Below are 21,425 nucleotides of genomic sequence, written 5' to 3' on the forward strand. Positions count from 1 at the left end.
AAAAAACAGACATAAAAAACCACTTCAGGACAGCAACTTCAAAATGCTTCTTTATTTAGAGGATGATGTCATACTGATGTCATTGCACAATGTATGTCATCAGATGAAGAGGACAGAGGGCAAGGCGCAGCAATTAGCGGTTTTACTTACAGCAGCAGTTATTGGTCAAAAACACCAACCATCATCAAGGTTTGCTAAAAAAGGTGGAATAAATAGAAAAGGAATCTGTCCCGTTCTCATGTTCCCGTGTCAGAATGCGATCATCAGTCTTAGTGCGCCCAGTCTGCACACTGGAATGCTGTCAGAGGTCTCCTCAGTCCCCGTGGTTAGTTTGGATCAGAGCAAGCGGCGCAGGTTTGATTTCTATCACGAAGGCAGAGGGGTTTCTTTAGAGCAGCGAAGTGGTTGGAGCCTCTGTGGCGCTGGAAGATGTCAGCATCATGGATGCATTTATGTTACAACTGTATTGACTTCAAGTCTCCGCACCCACCAAAAACCAGTCAAGAATCTGATCATTCATGCTGTCATGTTGCATTAAGTTCCAGTGTGTAACATTTAGGGGATAGATAATATCCATACTTGTGTTTTTGATACTGTAAATTTACCTGGAAAACTTTAAAATAAGCCTTTATATCAACAGTGGGAGCAGGGCCTCTTCTACGGAGTCCGCCATGTTGAACTATGTTGAATCTACAGCATCCCAGAGTGGACAAACCCAACAATGGCTCTAGAGAGGGCAATTTTTGTTTTTTCACGTTAGTTGGAGGTCTTCAGTTGATTGCAATCTGCAACCTACACAATGGACCTTCAATTTGTGCTCTCAATGTCATATTACATGTTTTGCACTGTGATTTTTTTTTCGGCTACATTTGCCACCAGCAAACTGCATTGGTGCGCCCCAGACTTCTTCTTTCACAACCTCTTTGTAAAAAGCAGGACAAACAAAGCACTGAGTGTGTGAGAGCTGCCGAGGACTCCGGAGGAGTTGAAATAACATGACCAAAAAAGCAAAATCTCATGGGAAGTCAGGAGGCACACACACATACACACATACACAAACACACAAACCATGGTAACCATGTTAGCACCAGCTCTGCCCACTTAGGTGAACGAGTGGCATGCTGGGAACACTGAGGTGTTAGGCGTAGATTCTTATCCATCTGATTATTTTACAGTTGATGGTCATCATAGGAGCATCCACAGACGTGAATATGAATAATTCCAGTAAATATTTCCAGTATGTTACATTGATCCAGTGGGCCACGTGTATCTGCTGAATCACTCAACGGCAACAGTTGGAGGGCGCTTCTCTTCAGGAGCAGACGGTGGTTAAGCTGTCACAGCGTCTGCTTTAGTAGCAGTAAGGCTGATGGGAAATGTAGTCTTCATATAAAGAATAGCCATCAGTAAGATTAAGCTACTGCTGCAGAGGGATAGAAGCAACCAATCGATGGGTTTCCTGGCTCGGGGAGAACAAAGCAGAGGTTTCAGCAGAAATTAATCAGCAGCCCTTCATTGACGAGCTTCATTAAGGCTGCTTGGTTTAACGTCGTCAGCGATCCATTAGCAGTCCTGCGTACCCCTCTCTAAGTCTTCATCCTGTTGCCTTGCCTCCTCTGCCTCCTCCTCCGTCACCTCCTCCTCCTCTTCCTCCTCCTGCTCCTCTTTCTCGCTCAGTTCCTCTCCAATCACGTCTAGCCGTCCATCCTGCCCATTTAGCACCCTCCCCTCCTCCTCGTCCTCCTCCTCATTATCAAGTCTTGCCTCCTGCAGCTGTAGCCGACGCTCCTCCACCAGCAGCAGGCGCTCTCTGACACCCTCCGCCGCTGCCGCTGTTTCACTAGGGCTCCCGAAGTACTGCTCACTCCTGAAACAATAATTCAAGTTAGGAGACTGTAATATAGTACACTTAAGGACCCAGCTACCATATATGGGGATAGTGGTAAAAAGCTGTCAATTTTTGGACTTTAAATGAAAAACAATTTGGTCAGTATTTTTGTACTCAACTCTAAATCGTAACCTCGCGAAAAAAGAAAAATACTGTGTGTGTGTGTGTGTGTGTGTGTGTGTGTGTGTGTACATACCCATCAGGGAAGATAACAGGCATGGTCAGTCTGTCCAGCAGAACCTTTCCTGTGGAGTCAACGTCATCCAAAGACTCCATGTCCACACATTCCTGTTGTAACACCTGGAACACAGTAAAAACACATGTACATTTATAATTTCTACCTCCACATGGCTGCAATGGAGTGATGCAGCCATAAAATGTGGTGACCATCGTTTTTTCATTTGGGTTAGGGTTAGGGTTAGGATCTAATGCATAGATCAAGCTCTAGTCAGCCCATCCACACAAGCTGCTGCTGGAAGTAACTAATAATGATATAATAACAGCACAGTAAGGTCTTTCTCTCTGTGTTACCTTTTCGGCGGCGCTGTGGAAGCTCAGAGCCAGCTCCAGTCTCTGTTGTCGCTCCTCGGTGCTAACGGTGAACTGTTTCCAGACCCGGTTGAGTCGGGGCAGAGTGTCTCCAGACGAGCGCGTTGTACAGCGCAGGGACTGACAAAGGACGACGGTCGCCTGCAGCAGCTGACGGCCGTAATCATAGGTGCTCTGAGGGGAAAGACAGGGGAGAAGGAAGGACGGCATGACAAACATTTACTGTCTGTGCTAGTTTGTTTTAAGAACAATTGTCCTTTTCTGTCTCTTAGAGCTGACAGTTTTCAATGTTAAAACTCTGAATTGTAATGACTTTGGTGGTCATCTTTTCCATTTGTGCCATCATCAGGTCAAGATTATAATTAGAGTATGACTTTTATTCACTACTCAATATCTGTACTATTAAGTTCATTCCAATCCACCTTGTGTTTCGGGCTAGTTGTCACTTTAGCAACACGAACAGTCTGAAACAAGAGAGTGAACATACTGTATCTGCTCAATGTGAACTCGTTGGCATAGTCATTGTGTGCATGTTAGCATGCTGGTGTTAGCTTTTAGTTCAAAGAGCCTCTGTAACGATAGTAAGTGAAGCCACCAGCATGGCCATGGACAATTTCATGTTTCAGTTTTGATAGTTTTGTAACTTTACAGTCAGACGGTCTGTGTGGAGCAGCGGATCTCGACAGGGGGAGGGGGGCTGTGAGGGCTGAATTAATGCTTTGGCGCTGGCATAGCACAGAGACGTTATTGTTACCAGCTGAGCTGAAGCAGACAGATCCCGCCACATCTCATCTCATGACTTATTTAGTTACTACATAAAACGCTGAATGATTTCTACATTAAATATTGCTTTTGCCATGGGATAAAGCACTTTTACTCTTTGTCCCAAAAGGTTCATTTCCATAAAAAATGTTGCCATTTATATATATCAGAAGCGCTGACATCAATATTGTTTAATGTTGATTGTGGATGAAAACTGCTATTCGAAGCAGCTCTCATCGATATTTTCACATTAACAGCAGATCAAATCTCACCTGAGCAACATCCACAAACTTCCTGTGTTTGTCCAACATGGTCCTGGTCTCCTGGGTGTCGTCGCCCAGTCTGACGTGAGTCTTCAACAGGGCGTCCAACAGCTCGCCGAGCCATTCTACTGCCTGAACACACATGTGCACACATGCACAGATTAGCATCTCATTAACGAAAGCTTCTGTTGCGTGAGTATGTGTGTGTGTATGTGTGTGTCGTACCTGTAGAGCGTCTTCTTCACATTTGAACAGTTGGACCATCTGTAGCATCTTCAGCCTCCTCACGTCGACCATGTCCTCACACCTGCAGCAAGCACACAAACAGATAAATAAAGAAATACCTAGAAATATTCTAATATTCCATTTTGTCATTAAGATTGGCTTTTCCATAAATTCTTTATCATTAAATATCTACATTTGAAAAGGTAATCAAAACTGATCAGACAGAGGAATTAAATTGTATCTTCTTCTTTCGGACCTCATTCGTCCTGGTGTTGATATGAGCTCAGTGTTCATCGCTGCTGGGTGGCAATTCAAGAAAACACAATTTTGACAGGAAGGCAACATTTCTTTGGACAAGGGAAAAGACCTCAACTTACATCATGTCAATAGCGTAAAATAATTTCATGTGTTAAAGCCACTGTTTTGTGTATGTGGATGTATTGTTAATTTAAACTGCGCTGCCTTAGGCCTGTGTTTACATAGAATGCTCATCTTAGTCTTGTGTGTGGATCTGAGTTAAAATTTAAGATTTATGTTACAAAGTGGGCTGCGTCATTCATAATTTAGGGAATGGCTGCCCTAAAGGCTGTTTTTGACATAATAAACAACAAACTGGGCAGTGAAGCAAAAGGAAAAAAAGAGGTGATATAGGAAAGTACATGGGGTCATTTATGGGGCAGTTCATCCTCTGGGGAGCAGGACATTGGATCAAATTTGAGCAGTAGTTATAGACTGGTAGTGGATACATAGACATGCATTTCTATAGTGCTTTTCTAGTCTACTGACCGCTCAAAGCACTTTACCCATTTGTGACACACATAAACACACCATTGTCAGACAAACTTGGAGCAATTTGGGGTTGAGTATCTTGCTCAAAGATACTTCAGCATGCAGTTGGAGGAGCTGAGGATTCGAACTAGACACATTCCAATAACTAACCTCACACAAATCACCTTGTGAAAGACTGAATAAATAAAGCTCCATGCTAAACTCTGCCACTAAGTCACCTCTGCTTGCGGAGCTGCATCTCCTCCATCACAGCCTGGATGTGCTGAATGTTGTCCTGCTGCTCTCCAGCTGGAATCTCAGTTTCCTCCGGAGACCAGGACGGCTGGTTGCACATCTGCTCCAGCAACATTCCCCCCTTCTGGCGCAGAGACGCTAGGCCTGCCTCTGCATGGAGGGGAGATGGTTAATGTCACAGAGGAACTCTAGTACACTTATCAGTTAACAATATTGTTCAAGAAAGAAATGAACATGATCTCTCATTTAGAGCACGGACCAACAGTCTGCAGCTTCTCCTCCAAGAGTTTGAGGTTCTGCTGAATTGAAGCTCCGTCAGCTGGAGCCACGTCAGCACAGAGCATGCCCAGTAGACCATCCAACTGCTGGGACAACTGCGGGGGCAGACACAGAGTGTGAATTGTTCAGAACAGATCACATACATTTTTACACTTTTAATTTTCCTGCCTCTGACCCACTGAAGTCTGATTTCCAGTCTGACCATCAGGCATTAACAGTGTGTGTGTGTGTGTGTGTGTGTGTGTATTTTACCTCTTGCGTGGTGCTGTGGAAGCTCTGCGCTGCCTGCAGAACGTTCTGTCGGCCCTCCAGCTGAGACGCCTGTCTGTAGCACACGTCACTCAGCTGCTGCTGCAGCGCCTTCAGCTCCACCACTTCCTCCTCCTCCCCGGCACTGAGCAAGGCAGCGATCTGCTGGTTCAACTCCACGTACACTGCAAACCACTCCTGTAGACACACACAGATTTGCCAGAGTACTAGCATTAACAAGCAGTGTAAAATGGAGTGTTCTCCATAGAACTCTGACAGAAAACACACACTCGAAAATGTGAGTGTCATGTGAAATGCATTAATTTGTTTGTATAATCTTATAAAAAGCAGGGTGGAAGCATTTAACTCGTGTGTGTATTTAACCCCTAATTTGACTCATCAGTTTGTCTTCGTCACATGAACATGTATGTGTGTGTGTACAGCGGGTTGCATTACACTGTGCTGGCTCTCGATCTCCTCGTGTTTCTGCTGCAAGGCCTGAGCTGCTCGAATCGAGTCTCCGATCTCCTGCTGGGTCTTCAACAGCTCTGAACCTGGCCCCTGCAGCCAGGTGACCACCTGAGTGACACAGACAGAGAAACAATACAAACTTCGTGATCTCCCTCAGAGGGAAAAGTGGGAAGTGCTGGTGCCAGACGTGAAAGTCCACGTCATTTCTCTTTAAACAATGTGAACTGAAGTTGAAGCACCTGCACAGATTACGTTGTGGCAGGAAAAGGGCCTGCCAACTTACACCAAAATCAAATGAAAAACACATATTTATAGGGAATGGTCACCAAAGTTGTGATAATAATTAATAAATGCTTCCTCAGAGGATAACAATACAATGTCACAAATAATAAAATCCAGTTTTTAAGCCCCTACTGAAATGAAATCAGATGAAGTGAAGGTGTACGGGTTAGTGTCAGGTTAAGTCAAACCAAAAGAAGTCTGCAGGTGCCAGGCATTTGAAAGGCAAGCCAAACTCTGGCACAAATAAGCACGGCCCTGATGCAGATGGCCTAGTTGAATGGCGACTTTTGATGGTCACACAACTAGGTTGTGGAATGCACACAATTCACCCTGGATTAGACAGAACGAGGCCAACAGAGAAACCTCAACAGACCAGAGTTTCTGGCCGACAGTTTATCTGGATGAGGTTTGCAGGCGGGCCTGGGTGCCACTGCCCACCTCTCTTAAGCCTTCACAAAACAGCGTCGCCACATCCTGATTGGTCAGGAACAGACTGCCCCAAGCTGCTTTCACTCAGTGATGCTGCATCCTCCTTCATGTAGAGAGATTTTGAAATTCAGCCAAACTAAAGATGATAGTATAGTGTATTATTACTTGATGGGACTGCTACAAGGTGGACATTAAAGTCTCTTGCTTAAATCATCAGTTCAAAAGAGCGACAAATATTCATTCAGCCACCATTCATGTTATTATGTATACCTGTTTTCTTCTACTGTGACTTGTCAAAATGTCTGCTGTGACGAGGCTGACTGGGTGAAATGTTGTTCGCTGGGAGGATTTCTGTCCGTCTCCTCAAGTTTCTGTCCTGCAGTGCAGCTGAGCCACCAGCAGAGGCTCTGAGGCTCTAACAGTCCCATTTCACATTCTCTGGATGATTCTTTCTTATACGTTTTGTTTTAAAATAACTTCCTATATGCTTTAGGAACACACATATTAACATGGTACAGTTAGGCTAAATGAAAGAGAAAAGGTGAAATTAAAAAGCATCGGGGAATAAATCATATCATCAGATCATACAGACATTTTTTGAGTATAATTGAATTTCTGAATTGGTTAATATAATACTAATATAATCAAGTTTGAGGAGACAAAAAAGATGCATTCTTAAAAGGTTGGTCAAAATCAAAGCAGCAGAGGCAGAGATACCCTGATAGTATCTTTTAGTCCCGGATCCTTCATTTCCACCAGTGAAACTCTGCAAGCGTCTTCAGAAAGACCCTCTCTTCCCAGTCAATGCCTGCATCTTTTTCAAACTCCATGTCCCAAGTTTTTAACAGTTCCTTGTTCAAAATGTGAAGTCTCAAGTCCAAACTGAGACAACCAAGATGACGCCATGAAACAAGCTTCGTGTGTGAAATCAGCAGTCAGAGTGTCTTTCCTTGGCACCAATACAACCAGTGATTCCCAGGGTGAACAGGACGGCACTATGATAGCCTCTTGGAGCATGTCTGGAGTTTGAGGTGTTCATAAATTAGTGTATGAACTGTGACATAATGTTTGTGGATGCTTATTTTCATTTTTGTTATATAATATGAAATACATCTTCCATCAAAATCAGTTGACAAGGCTGTCTGTATGTTTGTCTATTATAAACCATGTCGTGACCATGATTTTGTGATGAGCTGAAGTTTAAAAATGTCCACCACAGTGCTGTGCATGAACATCTGGAAACGTCTCTCCAGATGTGTGTATGTGTCGGTATCATAATCTAATTGTATTTATGAGGTCAGTGGTGCCTGAAAGAGCTCACACACACACACACACACACACACACACACACACACACACACACACACACACACACACAAACACAAACACAAGCAGACACAGTTCGATCCAGAACTAGGCCAACCCCCCACCTCCAATCCTCCGGGCTAGCGACCGACATGTTCTGGTTACTATGGCAACCCCAGGCTCTTCTCCAAGACAGTGTATTACCCATCAACCCCTGCGGCTACAGGAACCCCACTAATCAAAGTAGACTCTACTTTCTACTGAAGGGCTCTACTAACACCGTTTCTGATGGTCAAAGCCTTGACGAGAAAAGAATCATGGCAGGAGACTCCGAAAGACTGAGGAGGCCGACAATGTAGCAGGACACTGAGTACAGAGAGCTGTGAGTGTGAGGGGGGTATTCACACATTTATACTCAGGAACAGTTTGAGAGTCCATGAAGGAAAATATGTTTTGGGTAAATACATTAGTTTCTTACCTAAGTAATACAGGATGAAAGGACTGATAACTCAAATGTATGTGCAGGAATATGAAGCCATCAGCCACTTAGCTTAGCACAAAAACTGGCACCTTGGAGACAGCCTAGCCTAGCTTTGTCTGCCTGCCAGCACCTCTAAAACTCAATGAAAGAAAGAGAGAGAGAAAGAGAGAGAGAAAGAGAGAGAGAAAGAAAGAAAGAAAGAAAGAAAGAAAGAAAGAAAGAAAGAAAGAAAGAAAGAAAGAAAGAAAGTCAGTGTTACCTGCATGACTTTGGCATGAATCTCGTCTAGCTGGGTGCGTTTGTTCCGCTGCCTGCAGAGCTCCTGGTATCTGGTGTACTGCTCCCGGAGCGAGTCCAGCAGCTTCATCACCTGAGGCTGAGCCAGCAGCTCCTCCTCCATGGGACACCAGGCTGGACCTGGAGGTCAGGCAGAAGACAGCCGGGGTAACATTCCAGGACATCTCTTTATTTCTGATTTAACTGTACAAAAAGTAACTGCAACGGTTTAATTCAGGACATCAGCTCTGTCTAGTTCATGGCTTTGTCTCTTCTTGGTGTAACAGGTGTAATAGCTTTTCTCTGGTTTAGTTCAAATTGACTTTTAGCTACATTTTGTACGAAAACACTGCTGCTACTACATACTAACCAACACTAGAAAATGTGATGTGATAAGGACAGAGGTAATAGTCTCTGTCCTTATTTAAATTACATTAGTCCCTTGAAGATGCTAGACCAAACTTCAAGATTTTGCTTTTAACACTTAAAACATTGCACAGGCTACGCACATAGGTCAGGGTTTCATTGTACATGTGGCAGGTAATAAATATTCTGTTTGTTATGTGTGTTTTGCTGATGTTTCTTTTCATCTGTTTTTATCACACGTACACCCTGAGTCGTGCTCTGTGACACTGGACTGCAGCAAACTTTGACTCGGCCTTGCTTGGCCATTAGCGCAGCTGTGACCGCTGGTGAGTCACCTCTACTGAGGGACATCTAATTCCCAGTACCATACTTTGCTATAACACTGTCTGGCTCTCTGGGAATACATGTAATCTATCTCTGAAGGGCATGTATGTATACTCATTGCTGATCCTGATGTCTGCATTTAACAGTCAGTCTCGAACAACAACGGTCCAGGAATAAATTTGCACATGACAGCACAGATGACACCCCTCCACTCATCCGTCCGTCCACCCGTGCACCCCGGATGAATGACAGCTGCCTCCTCACCTCCCTGTCCTCCTCCTCCTCCTCCCTCCGAGCCGTTAAAACGACGCTGCTGCAGCTCCGACAGCAGCTCATGACCTTCACACAGACACAGAGGGAGGGAGGGAGAGAGAGAAAGAAGGCAGTTTGATATTTAAGAGCCTGTTATAAAAGCATTACCAACAATAATGCGTCAGTGTTTGTTTACATGCCGGTACATTATGAGAGGAGCTGGTAGAGCGAGGAGGGTGGCACCACAAACAAAGACTCTTTTCACCTCTGCTCAGCACACACACACACACACACACACACACACACACACACACACACACACACACACACACACACACAGGCAGCGCAGTAAGGCGAACACAGCCACACATCCACCCATTCATCCATCTATCCTTAGTGTCTATTTAGCTTCAGGTCTTGGAGGCAGCAGACTAATTATCTAAGACCTCTCCTTCCCTCCACCCACATCCTCCAGGTCAGGGCGAGCACTGACAGTCTGCCGGGGAAACTCAGTTCAGCTGCCCGGCTGCCCGATTGCATTCTTTCAGGCAGCACTCACAGCTCATGACCGAGAGTAGTGTACACAGTGAGTGAGCAAGTAAGTTGAACACGGTCTACGGCTGAGTCACTCCGCAGTGAGGGGAAAATCCTCATCATCGGAATGAAATTTGTTCATTCACAGTTTTTAGATTAAACTGACTAAAATTCTTCGAGCACTAGAGGGAACACTTACTGCAGAGATGATGAGGGGGGGTCAGATTTGTTTTAAGTGTGTCTACTATGCCTGGAAATGTTAGTTACTAGTTACTTCACTGATGAAGATTTAAAAAAAACCCATGACGAGTGTATGAAACACAGCAACATTAAACACATCTTACATGTTACCGCATCAATAATAATAGTCTAATAGTATGAAGTATAATAATGTAACAACAGAAGAACACAGTTTGGCTGTGAGGTACTTTCACTGTTATACCGTAAATATAATTAGGCGATTATACTTAAACACTTTCAGTAAAGTAAGATTTAGATTGAGGACCTGAACAATCATCTTAATCTTAATGTTTCCTCCACCACTGTCTGAGATGCTTAGATAAATTAAGTGAATTTCTTCTTCTTGTTGAGCTGCAGAGGAGGTACAGTATCTCAATCACCCTCAGACTTGAAACCAACCTGTACAATAACAGTTAAGTAGTGAGTTTACCTGTCTGAAGGACCGTCTCAGGGTCAAAGGATGGCAGGAGGGCACAGTCAGCTGATCTGCAGGGGACACACAGACACACAGCGCTAGACATCAAGACTTTGGGTGCGTGCGTGTGTGTGTGTGTGCGCGTGTGTGTGCATGCTTGTGTGAGAACGCACTTGTCCTTGTCCACAGAGCTGCCCTTGTCACTTTCATTGATAATCGACAGCTCGTCCAGCAGTGACGTCGACTCCTTGGTGAACTTCTCAAAAACCTGCACCAGATGATAACACGTTCAGATGTGGTGCCGGATTACCACAGCAACAAGCATTTATAAATTCTAAAAAATATGAACTGCATTCATTTATATTTATCTTATTTAAAAATAGTGACCAGTCTCTTGTTAAGCCAGTCGCTGTGGTCGTAGTCCAGACTTCCACCAAAATCGTCCGTCAGCTGACAGGGTTCGATGTAACGAGTCAGCTTATTGGCCGAAACCAGGATCACCTGACAGGAGGCACGAAAAGAGCATATTAATGAAACAATGACGAAGGGTTTCACGCTGCAGTTCAGCTGACGGACAGAATAAACATCATTAGCTACAGCTGAGTACAGATCAGCCAGAGATAGTCACCATCAATCGAAATATTACATCATCCAGCCCCGGCTCCTGTTTACTTCAAAGCTGACTTCAGGATTTTGCTCATGGTTGCTTTTCTTTCTGCTAATCAAGCGTCCTTCTTTCCTCGTTTCTCTGCCCTCCAGCCAGTGACCCAAATCTGAACGAGGTCTGCCTTAATCAAGAACGCTCCAGATAATTTAAATGTGTCTCAAGGAGTGAGGAGAGGCGGACCACAGGTGTACCCTGTTCTGAGGTTGTTGGGGTTTTTTTTAACTGGACTACAAAACTTCTTTGAATTAAGATCCATTTCAGCTTACTGTGAAATGACAAACTCAAGGAGACGGGTTCTATCAGCACCAACTACAGACAATAATAATGAAAACAACACCACACAAGATTCATAATTGGTATAATTTGAGTAGCAGTAAGTGCCATTAGTGTTGGTCAATTATTTCTTAACATTTAGGATAGTTGGAATATTGCGTGTTATTAATAAGGCTGTCATTTGATACAACATGCCAAAAACGATACAATGGTTATGAAGTTATTAAAATAAAAACAGATCTACAATCAGATATTAACACCACTGCCAATGCCCTGCTACGTGTTCACTGACTTCTCTTCCCAATTTCTTGTGCCAGCGAATATGCAAGTATTGTATTACAGTTGAAAAATTCTGGTACCACGACAACCTTTATAACGATAATAACAATAATAATAGTAATTTAATAGTAAATGATAGTAATTACAGTCTCTGATTGACACTGGGGTGACTGATGCTGTTTGTGTTAGATGCAGTTTGTTCATACTCGTGCGTCTCTCTCTTGCATCCGTGCTAGAAGGCATGACGATGTGATAAGAGGGAGTTGTGGAGCCACGTTAGGCCCCACGTGTGCATGAGGCCGTGACGCAGCTAAGACACATTACCTCTAGAGCCCTGCTATTAGTGGAGCGAGGGCATTTTGGCATAACAGACATAATTATAGCCTTAGTTTTTTTTTTTCAGGGTGAGGACTCACTGCAGTCAGCACTATAGAATCACACTGAGATTCATCTTTAGGTTGCCTTTAGCTTCTCTATATATCAAGTTTCTTCTGCTCTCTGCCGAGAGTGTTTTGTCCTCTTACTTTACGACCATTTCTTTATATCCATATCAGCGCTGATCGCACTTTATATATCAGGCATTTCCTCCAGGTTGTTAGATCACAAGACAAACCTCTGCTTCGATTTCCCCGAGCGCTGTCTAAATCTAGAGACAGTGCGTGTTCACAAAGAGCCTGCGAGCCTGAGATCTTCCTCCAGACAGAAATGTCTGTGTGTCTGTCTGTGCATTCCATGTTGTATCCTTTCATATTGTCTCAGCACTCAGCGAGGCACTTCGAGCTGCATTTTGTATGAAAGGCTTTACAATGAAACCTGGACAGTCAGACAACTGGCACTGAGACTGTCCTCCAGTTGTCACTGCAGCAGATGCTGTCAGGGAAACTGGACTCAACTGTGTGTGTGTGTGTGTGTGTGTGTGTGTGTGTGTGTGTGTGTGTGTGTGTGTGTGTGTGTGTATTTATTTAAATGTTAGATCAGGCTTTGAAGCAGCTGTGCGACGCACACCCCACTGTGACATCCACACACACACTCCATAGTTCGGATGAGTCACATTTCAACACCGTCCCTGGAATCTCCCTTCCAGCAGCTGAGTGTGCGCTCTCAGGCTGAGTAAGTATTAAAACTAATTGATGGGAGATGAGCGCTTCTTCCAAGCTAGTACTTAAACTATCTCAAAAATTACATGTCTAGGAACTCCTAAACCTGAGCAAACATTATGACTACTAATAATCTGAAGCTGAGTCATTCCTTGCATTAAAACCCTGTGGTTCCATGATCCAGTTCTTCAACGTCGAGGTGACCTTGAGCACACCGACGGGGCCAGCCTCGACTCTGAGCGCGCAGTGATAACTCCCGATAAACAAAGTCATCTAACCATTCACTGTGAAGGATCATCTATCTGGAGCCACCTTTAAGTTACTCCGGTATCCGTGGCAACAACTGCGGAGCCAACATGGCTGCAGAAATCTGGGTCACACTGACTATGGATCTCTGTCAGTAGAACCATCTGCTATAATAGTAGACACACACACACACACACACACACACACACACACACACACACACACACACACACACACACACACACACACACACACACACACACACACATACGGTCCTGGCTCTGATTTCCAGCAGCACTCAGGATAGGTAATGATGCTCAAAGTTATCATAAGTGGAGGCCTTTCTCTCTGTTTGACGTTAGGTAACAACACAATTCAATGTGTGTGTGCGTCCTTGTGTGTTTTTCTCTGTTTTGGACCAAAGTGAAGACTTTGTCTTTATCTGAGGTGGAACAACAAGTTGTACAGACTAGTTCACATGGGCAGTTTGATCTAGACCAGGGGTCACCAACCTTTTTGAAACTGAGAGCTACTTCATGGGTACTGCGTCATACGAAGGGCTAACAGTTTGATACACTCTTCTGAAATAACACATGTGCTCAGTTTGCCTTTAGTTATATATGATTATTAATGATTAATGATGCTCATCTATGCGAAGACACTGATCACGATAATGATTTCTCACAATGATTATCAACAATGACTTAACAAGGTGGGAAACAGATGATATCAATATTCAGTTTTCATTTTTAGAACAGGTCTGAGGGCTACTCATGTGGTTCTTGGGGGCTACCTGGTGCCCATGGGCACCGTGTTGGTGACCCCTGATCTAATCCAACTGATCGATGACATAGTCATCCCCCAGATCCAAGTAACAAGTAAAAAGTTAAAGTCACAGTTGGTTGACAACATATTAGTAACACATATCTGCACTCTCACAGTCTGTAAGAGACAAGGAGATGCCTCGCAAGGTTCTACACTCCAGTTGCCAGAATTCTCTTGAAAAGTAGCCTTAGATTAGAGAGATCTCATTGACCATCATGTTAGGAGAAAGTCCTTTTCAAGTAATGGGCAAATGTTCCAAATCCACAAAAGCTTCTGCAGCTCCAAAATCATTTCAGGTCCCTCTCAGTACATGAGATGGAGCTCAGTGAAAGCATACGTGAGGATAAAGGAAACTTGAAGCACTCGGGCCAGCAGCAGCTGAGAGACTCACCTCGAAGCCCAGGCGGTCCTTCTCCTTCCAGAAGCAGAAGTGTGTCACCTTCTTATCCCAGAACTCATCTGGTTTGACCACACAGACCAGCGACACCTCGGCTGGAATCACATTCTGAAACAGCAACAGTAGCATCATCGTCCCGACCAAGCAGCACAGTCATGTAGATATGTCGGGACACGGGAGATATTATCAGGGCAGGTATTATACAGTGTGTACCTGCAGCATGAGCACCACGGTCTTCACGATGTTCCACTGAGACTTGCGTCCGTCCACGATAACTGTGAAGCCCCGAGCCTTACACTTCTCACTGTGAGGGAGAGCATTTGACATCAATCATCAATCAGACTATGAACACCAACTTTTACATACAGTTCTGTGTTCGTGGCACTGTTTTTGGTGTGACCATCCAAACTGACTTGACTTAAGATAAGCATGAAGTCTGCTTCAGGAGCGTCAGAGTGGTGCATTCATGTTCACCAGATATAGCTTCCCACATCAGACGTAAGCTTTTGATCCCACACGATGACATACATGTGGTGTGGAAAATCTTTTTGGATGAAGGGTGGAACACCACTGCAACACTCCTTCAGAGAGTGCAACGATGGGGTGCCTGTAGCCTCGATGTTTTAATGAAGCCCGGTTTAACCTGCAGGAGTTTTAAAACAGCTTGTCTAATGCATTTTGGAGGAGATCAATTCCTGAGGAGTGATAACAGGTTGAAAGCATCTGACAGCATCTTCACTGCAGAAACAAAACGGGGGCTGAATTATCTGTCGGGCTGCCCAGAACTACTGCTGTCAGAAAACGTCAGGACGAGGCGCTCAAAGAGTCAGACAGTAAAACAGTGAGACGTCTTCCAGGAGTCTGACAGCAGACGGTGAGAGTAGGCCACTGAAAAACAAATGTGGAATTTACATTACGCTTTAATGGAAGTGTTTCAGTGTCTACAGAGGAAAAGTCATCAAGGAGAAGGACTCTCTGTTCCTCTGGGAAACTTTCCCAGCAGGACTAATCTGAAAATGTTTGTACCTTCAGAAAAGTCTTTTATGGAAGAAATCTCTCGTCTCATATTTGGGCCGAGGCCATAACAGTTGTATGTCAACTTGTACTAGACTGGAATCATCCTTTAAGCCTTTTACGTTCAGCTGAACATACTGGACTCCCAGACTGGAGCCAAGATTTTAAAAATCCAGCAGAGAGACAAGTTAAGTCCAAGCACGTCTGAAGGCAATAAAGATGAGACAAAACAGTCTTCTGCTGACACAACATATACACACAGTCACATACCTGAGCATCACTACTGTCACTGTGTGTGTGCGTGTGTGTGTGTGTGTACCTGGGGATGCTAAGCAGGTAGTCCAGTGTGGCACTGAGCTCCTCCATGCTGGTCTGGTCTGAACTGAGAGGGATGGTCAGGATCAGACCACTGCGCCGATCTTTGCCCCCTTAAGATAGACAAACCAGCAAACATCTGATTACTGACCCAACTAAGAACGCACCTGCAAGACACATCGTGCCATCATAGTTTGAGAGTGTGTGTGTGTGTGTGTGTGTGTGTTTTACCTGACAGAAAGGCCAACTTCTTCTTGAGGATGGGGAGGATGGTCGTCGCTTCCATGTTAACGTTGGACATCTGTCGACACACAAAGACACAATGGATAGATTAATGTCTTCAGTCAATCAAGTCAATCTCAAAAATGTATTCACATGCTCATATGTGCATTTAGAAACAGTTTTCAGTGGATGTAATTGTTCATCCTGTCCAAACTGGCTATGAAGAGAGCCCAAACACATAGTAAAGTTAAACTCCAGTCGCCTGAGATCACCAAATCCAGCTCATTTTGTATTTCCCCAGACAGTGTGTTCTTGCTGAGCGACATGAAAGGGACAAAAACACAAACACATTTTATGTTTTTGTAGCAAAAAATATCCAGCTGATTTCTCTGTATCAGCTAATGCCTCGTATCAGCTTGAGTACATTTCAGAAAGCTTTCAGACTCTCAGACATCAGTCCGCAGCTTCATACTACTAGACCACAATATTTAAACACAAGTCTGCAGTCTAAAGCAGGAGTGAGAAGGAGCACAAGGCCATAATCTAAAACACTAGCCAACAAACTCAGATGGTAGCCAGTGTCTCCCACACATGTATTTTACTTGGGCAATCCGCTCAGATATATTAACGGCCACGCAAGTATATTTGATGATTCATTTTACTATTTTACACTTAGCATTTTTTAGAACAACGCCATCCGCTATGGATTAACTGGTGGACCCTACCCTCTCTCTTCCCCTCCCGTCTACTGTCAATTCCACAGAGAGAGATGGGCGCTCTGGTATTACAGCCCCACAGTAAACACACTGATTGTGATGTGACCTCTCCTGTTTGAAGCAGGCCTATTTATGCTGTTGTTTTGTACAAACTACTCCTGGTTGTTGCGATGTCATTTATAATGGAAAAGTTTCCTCCGCATGCAGCTCATCTGCTGTTATGATGCCCTCACAATCACAAAAAAAAAAACTTTAAGCCCACCAGCCCACAAGAGAGCCTTTCCTGTGCTTTTTTAACCCAGGTGGTGATGTGTGATGACCAAGATATGTTCTCAATGATGGTAATTCCAAGGGACCTTAAACTGTTTACCAGCCCCACCTTGGATCTGCTGATGTGGACGGTGCGCCATAGTCCACAATCACAGACACTGGCCCATAGTCTATAATCCAAGTCCACAGGCAAAGACTCAGGCCAAGGCGCACCACAGGAGCTCAGCTGGTGGAGCGTGCGTCACATGTACAGCAGCCCCGGGTTAGAGTCCGACCTGCGGCCCTTTGCTGCATGTCATCCCCGCCTCTCTCTCATCCCGTTTCCTGTAATCTCTCAAGGTGTCCCATCAAATACAGCCACGAAAGGCCCGAAAAAGAAAAGAAAAAAGACTGTAGCCAAAAGGCTCAGACACTAGTCGACACCTTTGTGTGTCTGTCACTATTCAATCAGACAACAAATACAAAACTCTGAATGAAGTGCTGTTACTATATGAACATCCTTAGAGAGTAACAGAATTATAGAACTCAAACGTGTCAACAAAGTGCAGTAACCTCACTGCTCAGATGATGAACACATCAAAAGTCGAGACAGAATCGTGATCGCCATCATGGGCGATGAAGTCGACTGTGAACTGTCTGTGATGCCACAGTGTTTCTGACCCAGCAATAACACTGTGGCAACGCAGACAAATTCACCCCTCCCCGAAATTATTATAGGGATATCATAGAGACAGCGCGGGGATTTTCCATGAGGATTTTCCCTTAACTGGCATTTCTCCCAGCAAATTCAGATTAATGGATCAGCGTGTGGCTCGGCCTGTGCTCTTCTGTCTGTTTTTTCAGTGTGTTTACGCAGTTAAAGCCAGTGAAATCAGTCGGATAACATTTCTTGTCAGTTGATCAGTCGTCAGCTGATCGCCATGTTAGTTAAATAGTCAAAACATTCAATAGGTTCTCCTGCAGCCCTCGTCTGGACACAGGAGCTCACCTGTGTTCTCTGTCTGACAGTGAATCTCTGCACCGCTCTGTGACTGGTTCAACATCTGGGGCTTTGTTAACTCTCTCTCTCTCTCTCTGCACTTCGCTGGTTTGAATTAGCATTGTTATATAATTCAGTGACAGATACCGGTTTATATAATGTGTCATTTCTTATTCAATGCTCTGGAGGGTTAGATCAGAGGATCGATTCCACTCTCGTGCGTAAATGCTAAGCATTCAGCTAAGTTACAGCCAGCAGTTGGTTAGACAAGCTTAGCACAAAGACTTGGAGAAGAGAGCGGCAGCTGGCCTGGGACCTGTCTTGTTTGTTAGATTCATCCGAAAACTGCAGTGTGAAGACGTGTGTTGGTTTTAAAGGTGTGTGTGTCGGACTATTTCTTGGCCAAGGTCAGGGACTCACAAACTACAACTACAAGACACAAACTGTGCAGTGAAGAGTTAATAAGTGATTTCACCTTTTGCCCTTTTAGACAAAAGCAGACAAACTGTTTTCACTGTTCACGCCAGGCGTAGTCAACCAGCTCCAGACTCCAGCTTCATATTCAACAACAGCTGATGTTCCGAGTGATACCAATCTTCTCATGTAACTTTCAGCGACAAAGTGAATGTGCTTATTTCCCAAAACGCTCAGTTACTCCTTCAGAATTATTTTCCATTGCTCTGTGTGTTTGCAGGCACTTGTTTTCATTGTGAGACCCATCCTGACCCACATGAGTGTAATACCATTCTAATAGAGAACTGTTGTTAATCAAATCTGAACAAACCACACCCACAAAGCACTACTGAAACAGATCTGCAAGAGTATTTTTAACTATTGACAAATAAATAAATAAATAAATAAATCTGTTTGCCTCAAAGTTTAACTTGATGTGTTGTGATTCTAACCATGAGTATTTATGGTCTGGAGAAACACTCACAACCAAGAGGCAGAGTTTTATTCCTCGGCTGATGCAAAACATTTTTGTTCTGTTAGACTTTGTTTCAGAAATGATGAATCCAACAGACTTTATATATATATATATATATATATATATATATATATATATATATATATATATATATATATATATATATATATATATATATATATATGTATGTTATCAGCCTATCATGCCATCACTTCCAGTCGTAGTAACAGTGGTAGAAGTAGTAGTAGCTGCAGTTTAGACTATGAATGAATCCGGTCACTGCAGTGCAGCACCAGTCCGTCCTGCTGCAGGGCTTCATCCTCCACCTTCCCTCTGCACCGCCTGCTGCCTGCCTGCCTGCCTGCTGCCTGCCTGCGGCCTGGCTGCAGCTGCAGGACAGCCCGGCCCGGCTCGGCTCGGTTTGCCTCGGCTTGGTTCGGCTCGGCCCACAGACACAATGACCTACATTCAGCAGCTGCAGGCTGCGGCGGCCGAGGGTCTAACCTCCCACATCTCAACCTCGATCCGCTCAGGCACTGATAAGTTCAGGGATCGGCACTAAGTATGGATCAGGCTGGTTTTTCTTACCTTTCAGTCAAATCTGCGGCATTATACTGTCCCGATTTTTTCTCTCCTGGTCCTCCTCCTCTTCTCCTCTGTGTCTCTCCTTCTCCTCTGCAGCTCTGCCTCTCGCCTTCCTCCTCCTCCTCCTCCTCCTGTTCTGCCTCTGTGGCTGATTTAACTGCAGATGTTTATTCTGTGTACCATTAAAACACTGTAGATCTCTGCTCGTTACCGTCCGCGTTCAACAACAGTGGAGACACACACAGAGAGCAGGCGGTGGACCTCGCTGCTCTGCGCAGCCTCAGTGCAGCCCAGAGGAAAAAAAATGCCACTTCCGGTTAAGCGACATTCCAAATTAAAACCTGGATCATGTTGGAACAGGAGGCTGTGACAAGTTATATATATATATATATATATATATATATATATATATATATATATATATATATATATATATATATATAGAGAGAGAGAGAGAGAGAGAGAGAGAGAGAGAGAGAGAGAGATAGGTAGACCATTTGTAATTGTTTATTTTTTGTAGAAAATTATTTTTGTATAAATGTATTTTCTTTTCCTTATATTCAGTCAAGTTTAGTTTAATGGTCTGTACAGAAATATATATATATATATATATATATATATATATATATATATATATATATATATATATGCAGATATATATATATATATATATATATATATAGAGAGAGAGAGAGAGAGAGAGAGAGAGAGAGAGAGAGAGAGAGATAGGTAGACCATTTGTAATTGTTTATTTTTTGTAGAAAATTATTTTTGTATAAATGTATTTTCTTTTCCTTATATTCAGTCAAGTTTAGTTTAGTTTAATGGTCTGTACAGAAACTGTTATGGATATGGATATGGAGATACTGACCTGAAGAAAAGTCCCCAAATCTAACAAAGACTATAAACTGCTGCATCAAATTGCATGGCAATCCATCCAACAGCTGTTGAGACATTTCACTCTGAATCACAGATTTCAAATTCATGGCGCTAGTGGAAAAATCAGGGAGTCACCAAAGTCATTGGATCCATCCTCTGGGATGACATGACATGCTCTCCATTTTTCCACAACAACACCTTTAGAACACAGTGATCACAACCCCCCTGGAAGATATGTTCAAGAAACCACTGCTGTCTGCCCCCATGTTCACCTAGAGAATGTGCCTTCAACTCCACTGGTGCAAGTACAACCTCACAATAAAGTAAGGGAGAACCAAAGACATGGACGACACACTCCATCCAGATTGCAGCTCGGGCTGTGCTCACTGGAGATGGATGCCTGTATGAATCCATTTCAGAATCAGAATTCCTTTCTCCGTCTTGCAAACTGTGACATTTGTGTGTCACAGCAGCCCAAGGACAGTTCAATTTAACAATAAGCAATAATAATAGTACAAAATGCACGGGGTGGTAAAAAGGTAAGAAATAAAAACAGTGTGGCAGATAAATAATAATAGATATGGGTGTGAAAAATTGCCCAGTTAGTGCAAACCAAAATAACAAAATGGCTTAAGTGTAGAGTTTTTATTACACAGTGCACATGTGAGGTCTACTGGGAGCAGGGAGCTGCAAGACATGCACGGCTGCTCCACCAGCAAAGCTCTGAGAATCCATTCCAGCAGATACTGCAGACTCGCCACTTTCAGAAAGGACAAAGGTCCGTAGTACTCCGATGAGTAGCTCTCCTGCTTCTGTGATATAGTATCTCACACAGATCATCACGGGCAGAAGACTGTCTATGGTTAGAGCGCTCCTTAGCCCCACAGCTTACAACCCCATCCACATCAGCCACCTGCTGGATTGAAGTGATGTCATCCAAAAACATCACCACAACCACACGACGGCAGGTTAACCTCAAGACTTCAGGACCTGGGAGTGAATCCTATAGGATTCACCAATATTCTGGCAACCAACCCTGGGAATTGTTGTCCCACCATTGTATATTATGGAAAGTGGAAAGAAGGAATAGGCCTATAGCTGTACCAGCCAGCACCTTTAA

General features: G+C 43.8%; 1 protein-coding gene and 1 long non-coding RNA gene across 2 annotated transcripts; one reads left to right on the top strand and one right to left on the bottom strand.

Annotated features, from left to right (window-relative positions):
* Positions 1–32: 32 nt before the first annotated feature.
* sestd1 (SEC14 and spectrin domains 1) lies at positions 33–19,709 on the bottom strand. Its single transcript, XM_037110716.1, has 19 exons — positions 19,430–19,709; positions 15,958–16,027; positions 15,731–15,839; positions 14,611–14,701; positions 14,392–14,505; positions 11,001–11,114; positions 10,787–10,881; positions 10,629–10,684; positions 9,437–9,511; positions 8,466–8,623; positions 5,695–5,817; positions 5,242–5,436; positions 4,970–5,084; positions 4,695–4,860; positions 3,688–3,769; positions 3,472–3,594; positions 2,420–2,611; positions 2,085–2,188; positions 33–1,867 (listed from the first exon to the last, which is right to left on the bottom strand). Exons 2-19 carry the CDS (start codon positions 16,025–16,027, stop codon positions 1,564–1,566), a joined length of 2,286 nt encoding a protein of 761 aa, XP_036966611.1. The 5' UTR covers positions 19,430–19,709; the 3' UTR covers positions 33–1,563.
* Positions 7,417–9,449, top strand: LOC119026374. Its single transcript, XR_005077129.1, has 3 exons — positions 7,417–8,107; positions 8,524–9,174; positions 9,319–9,449. It is a non-coding gene; the product is annotated as an uncharacterized LOC119026374 (long non-coding RNA).
* Positions 19,710–21,425: the final 1,716 nt, after the last annotated feature.

The sequence above is a fragment of the Acanthopagrus latus genome, chromosome 9, assembly GCF_904848185.1.
Source record: "Acanthopagrus latus isolate v.2019 chromosome 9, fAcaLat1.1, whole genome shotgun sequence".
NCBI classification, from domain to species: Eukaryota; Metazoa; Chordata; class Actinopteri; order Spariformes; family Sparidae; genus Acanthopagrus; species Acanthopagrus latus.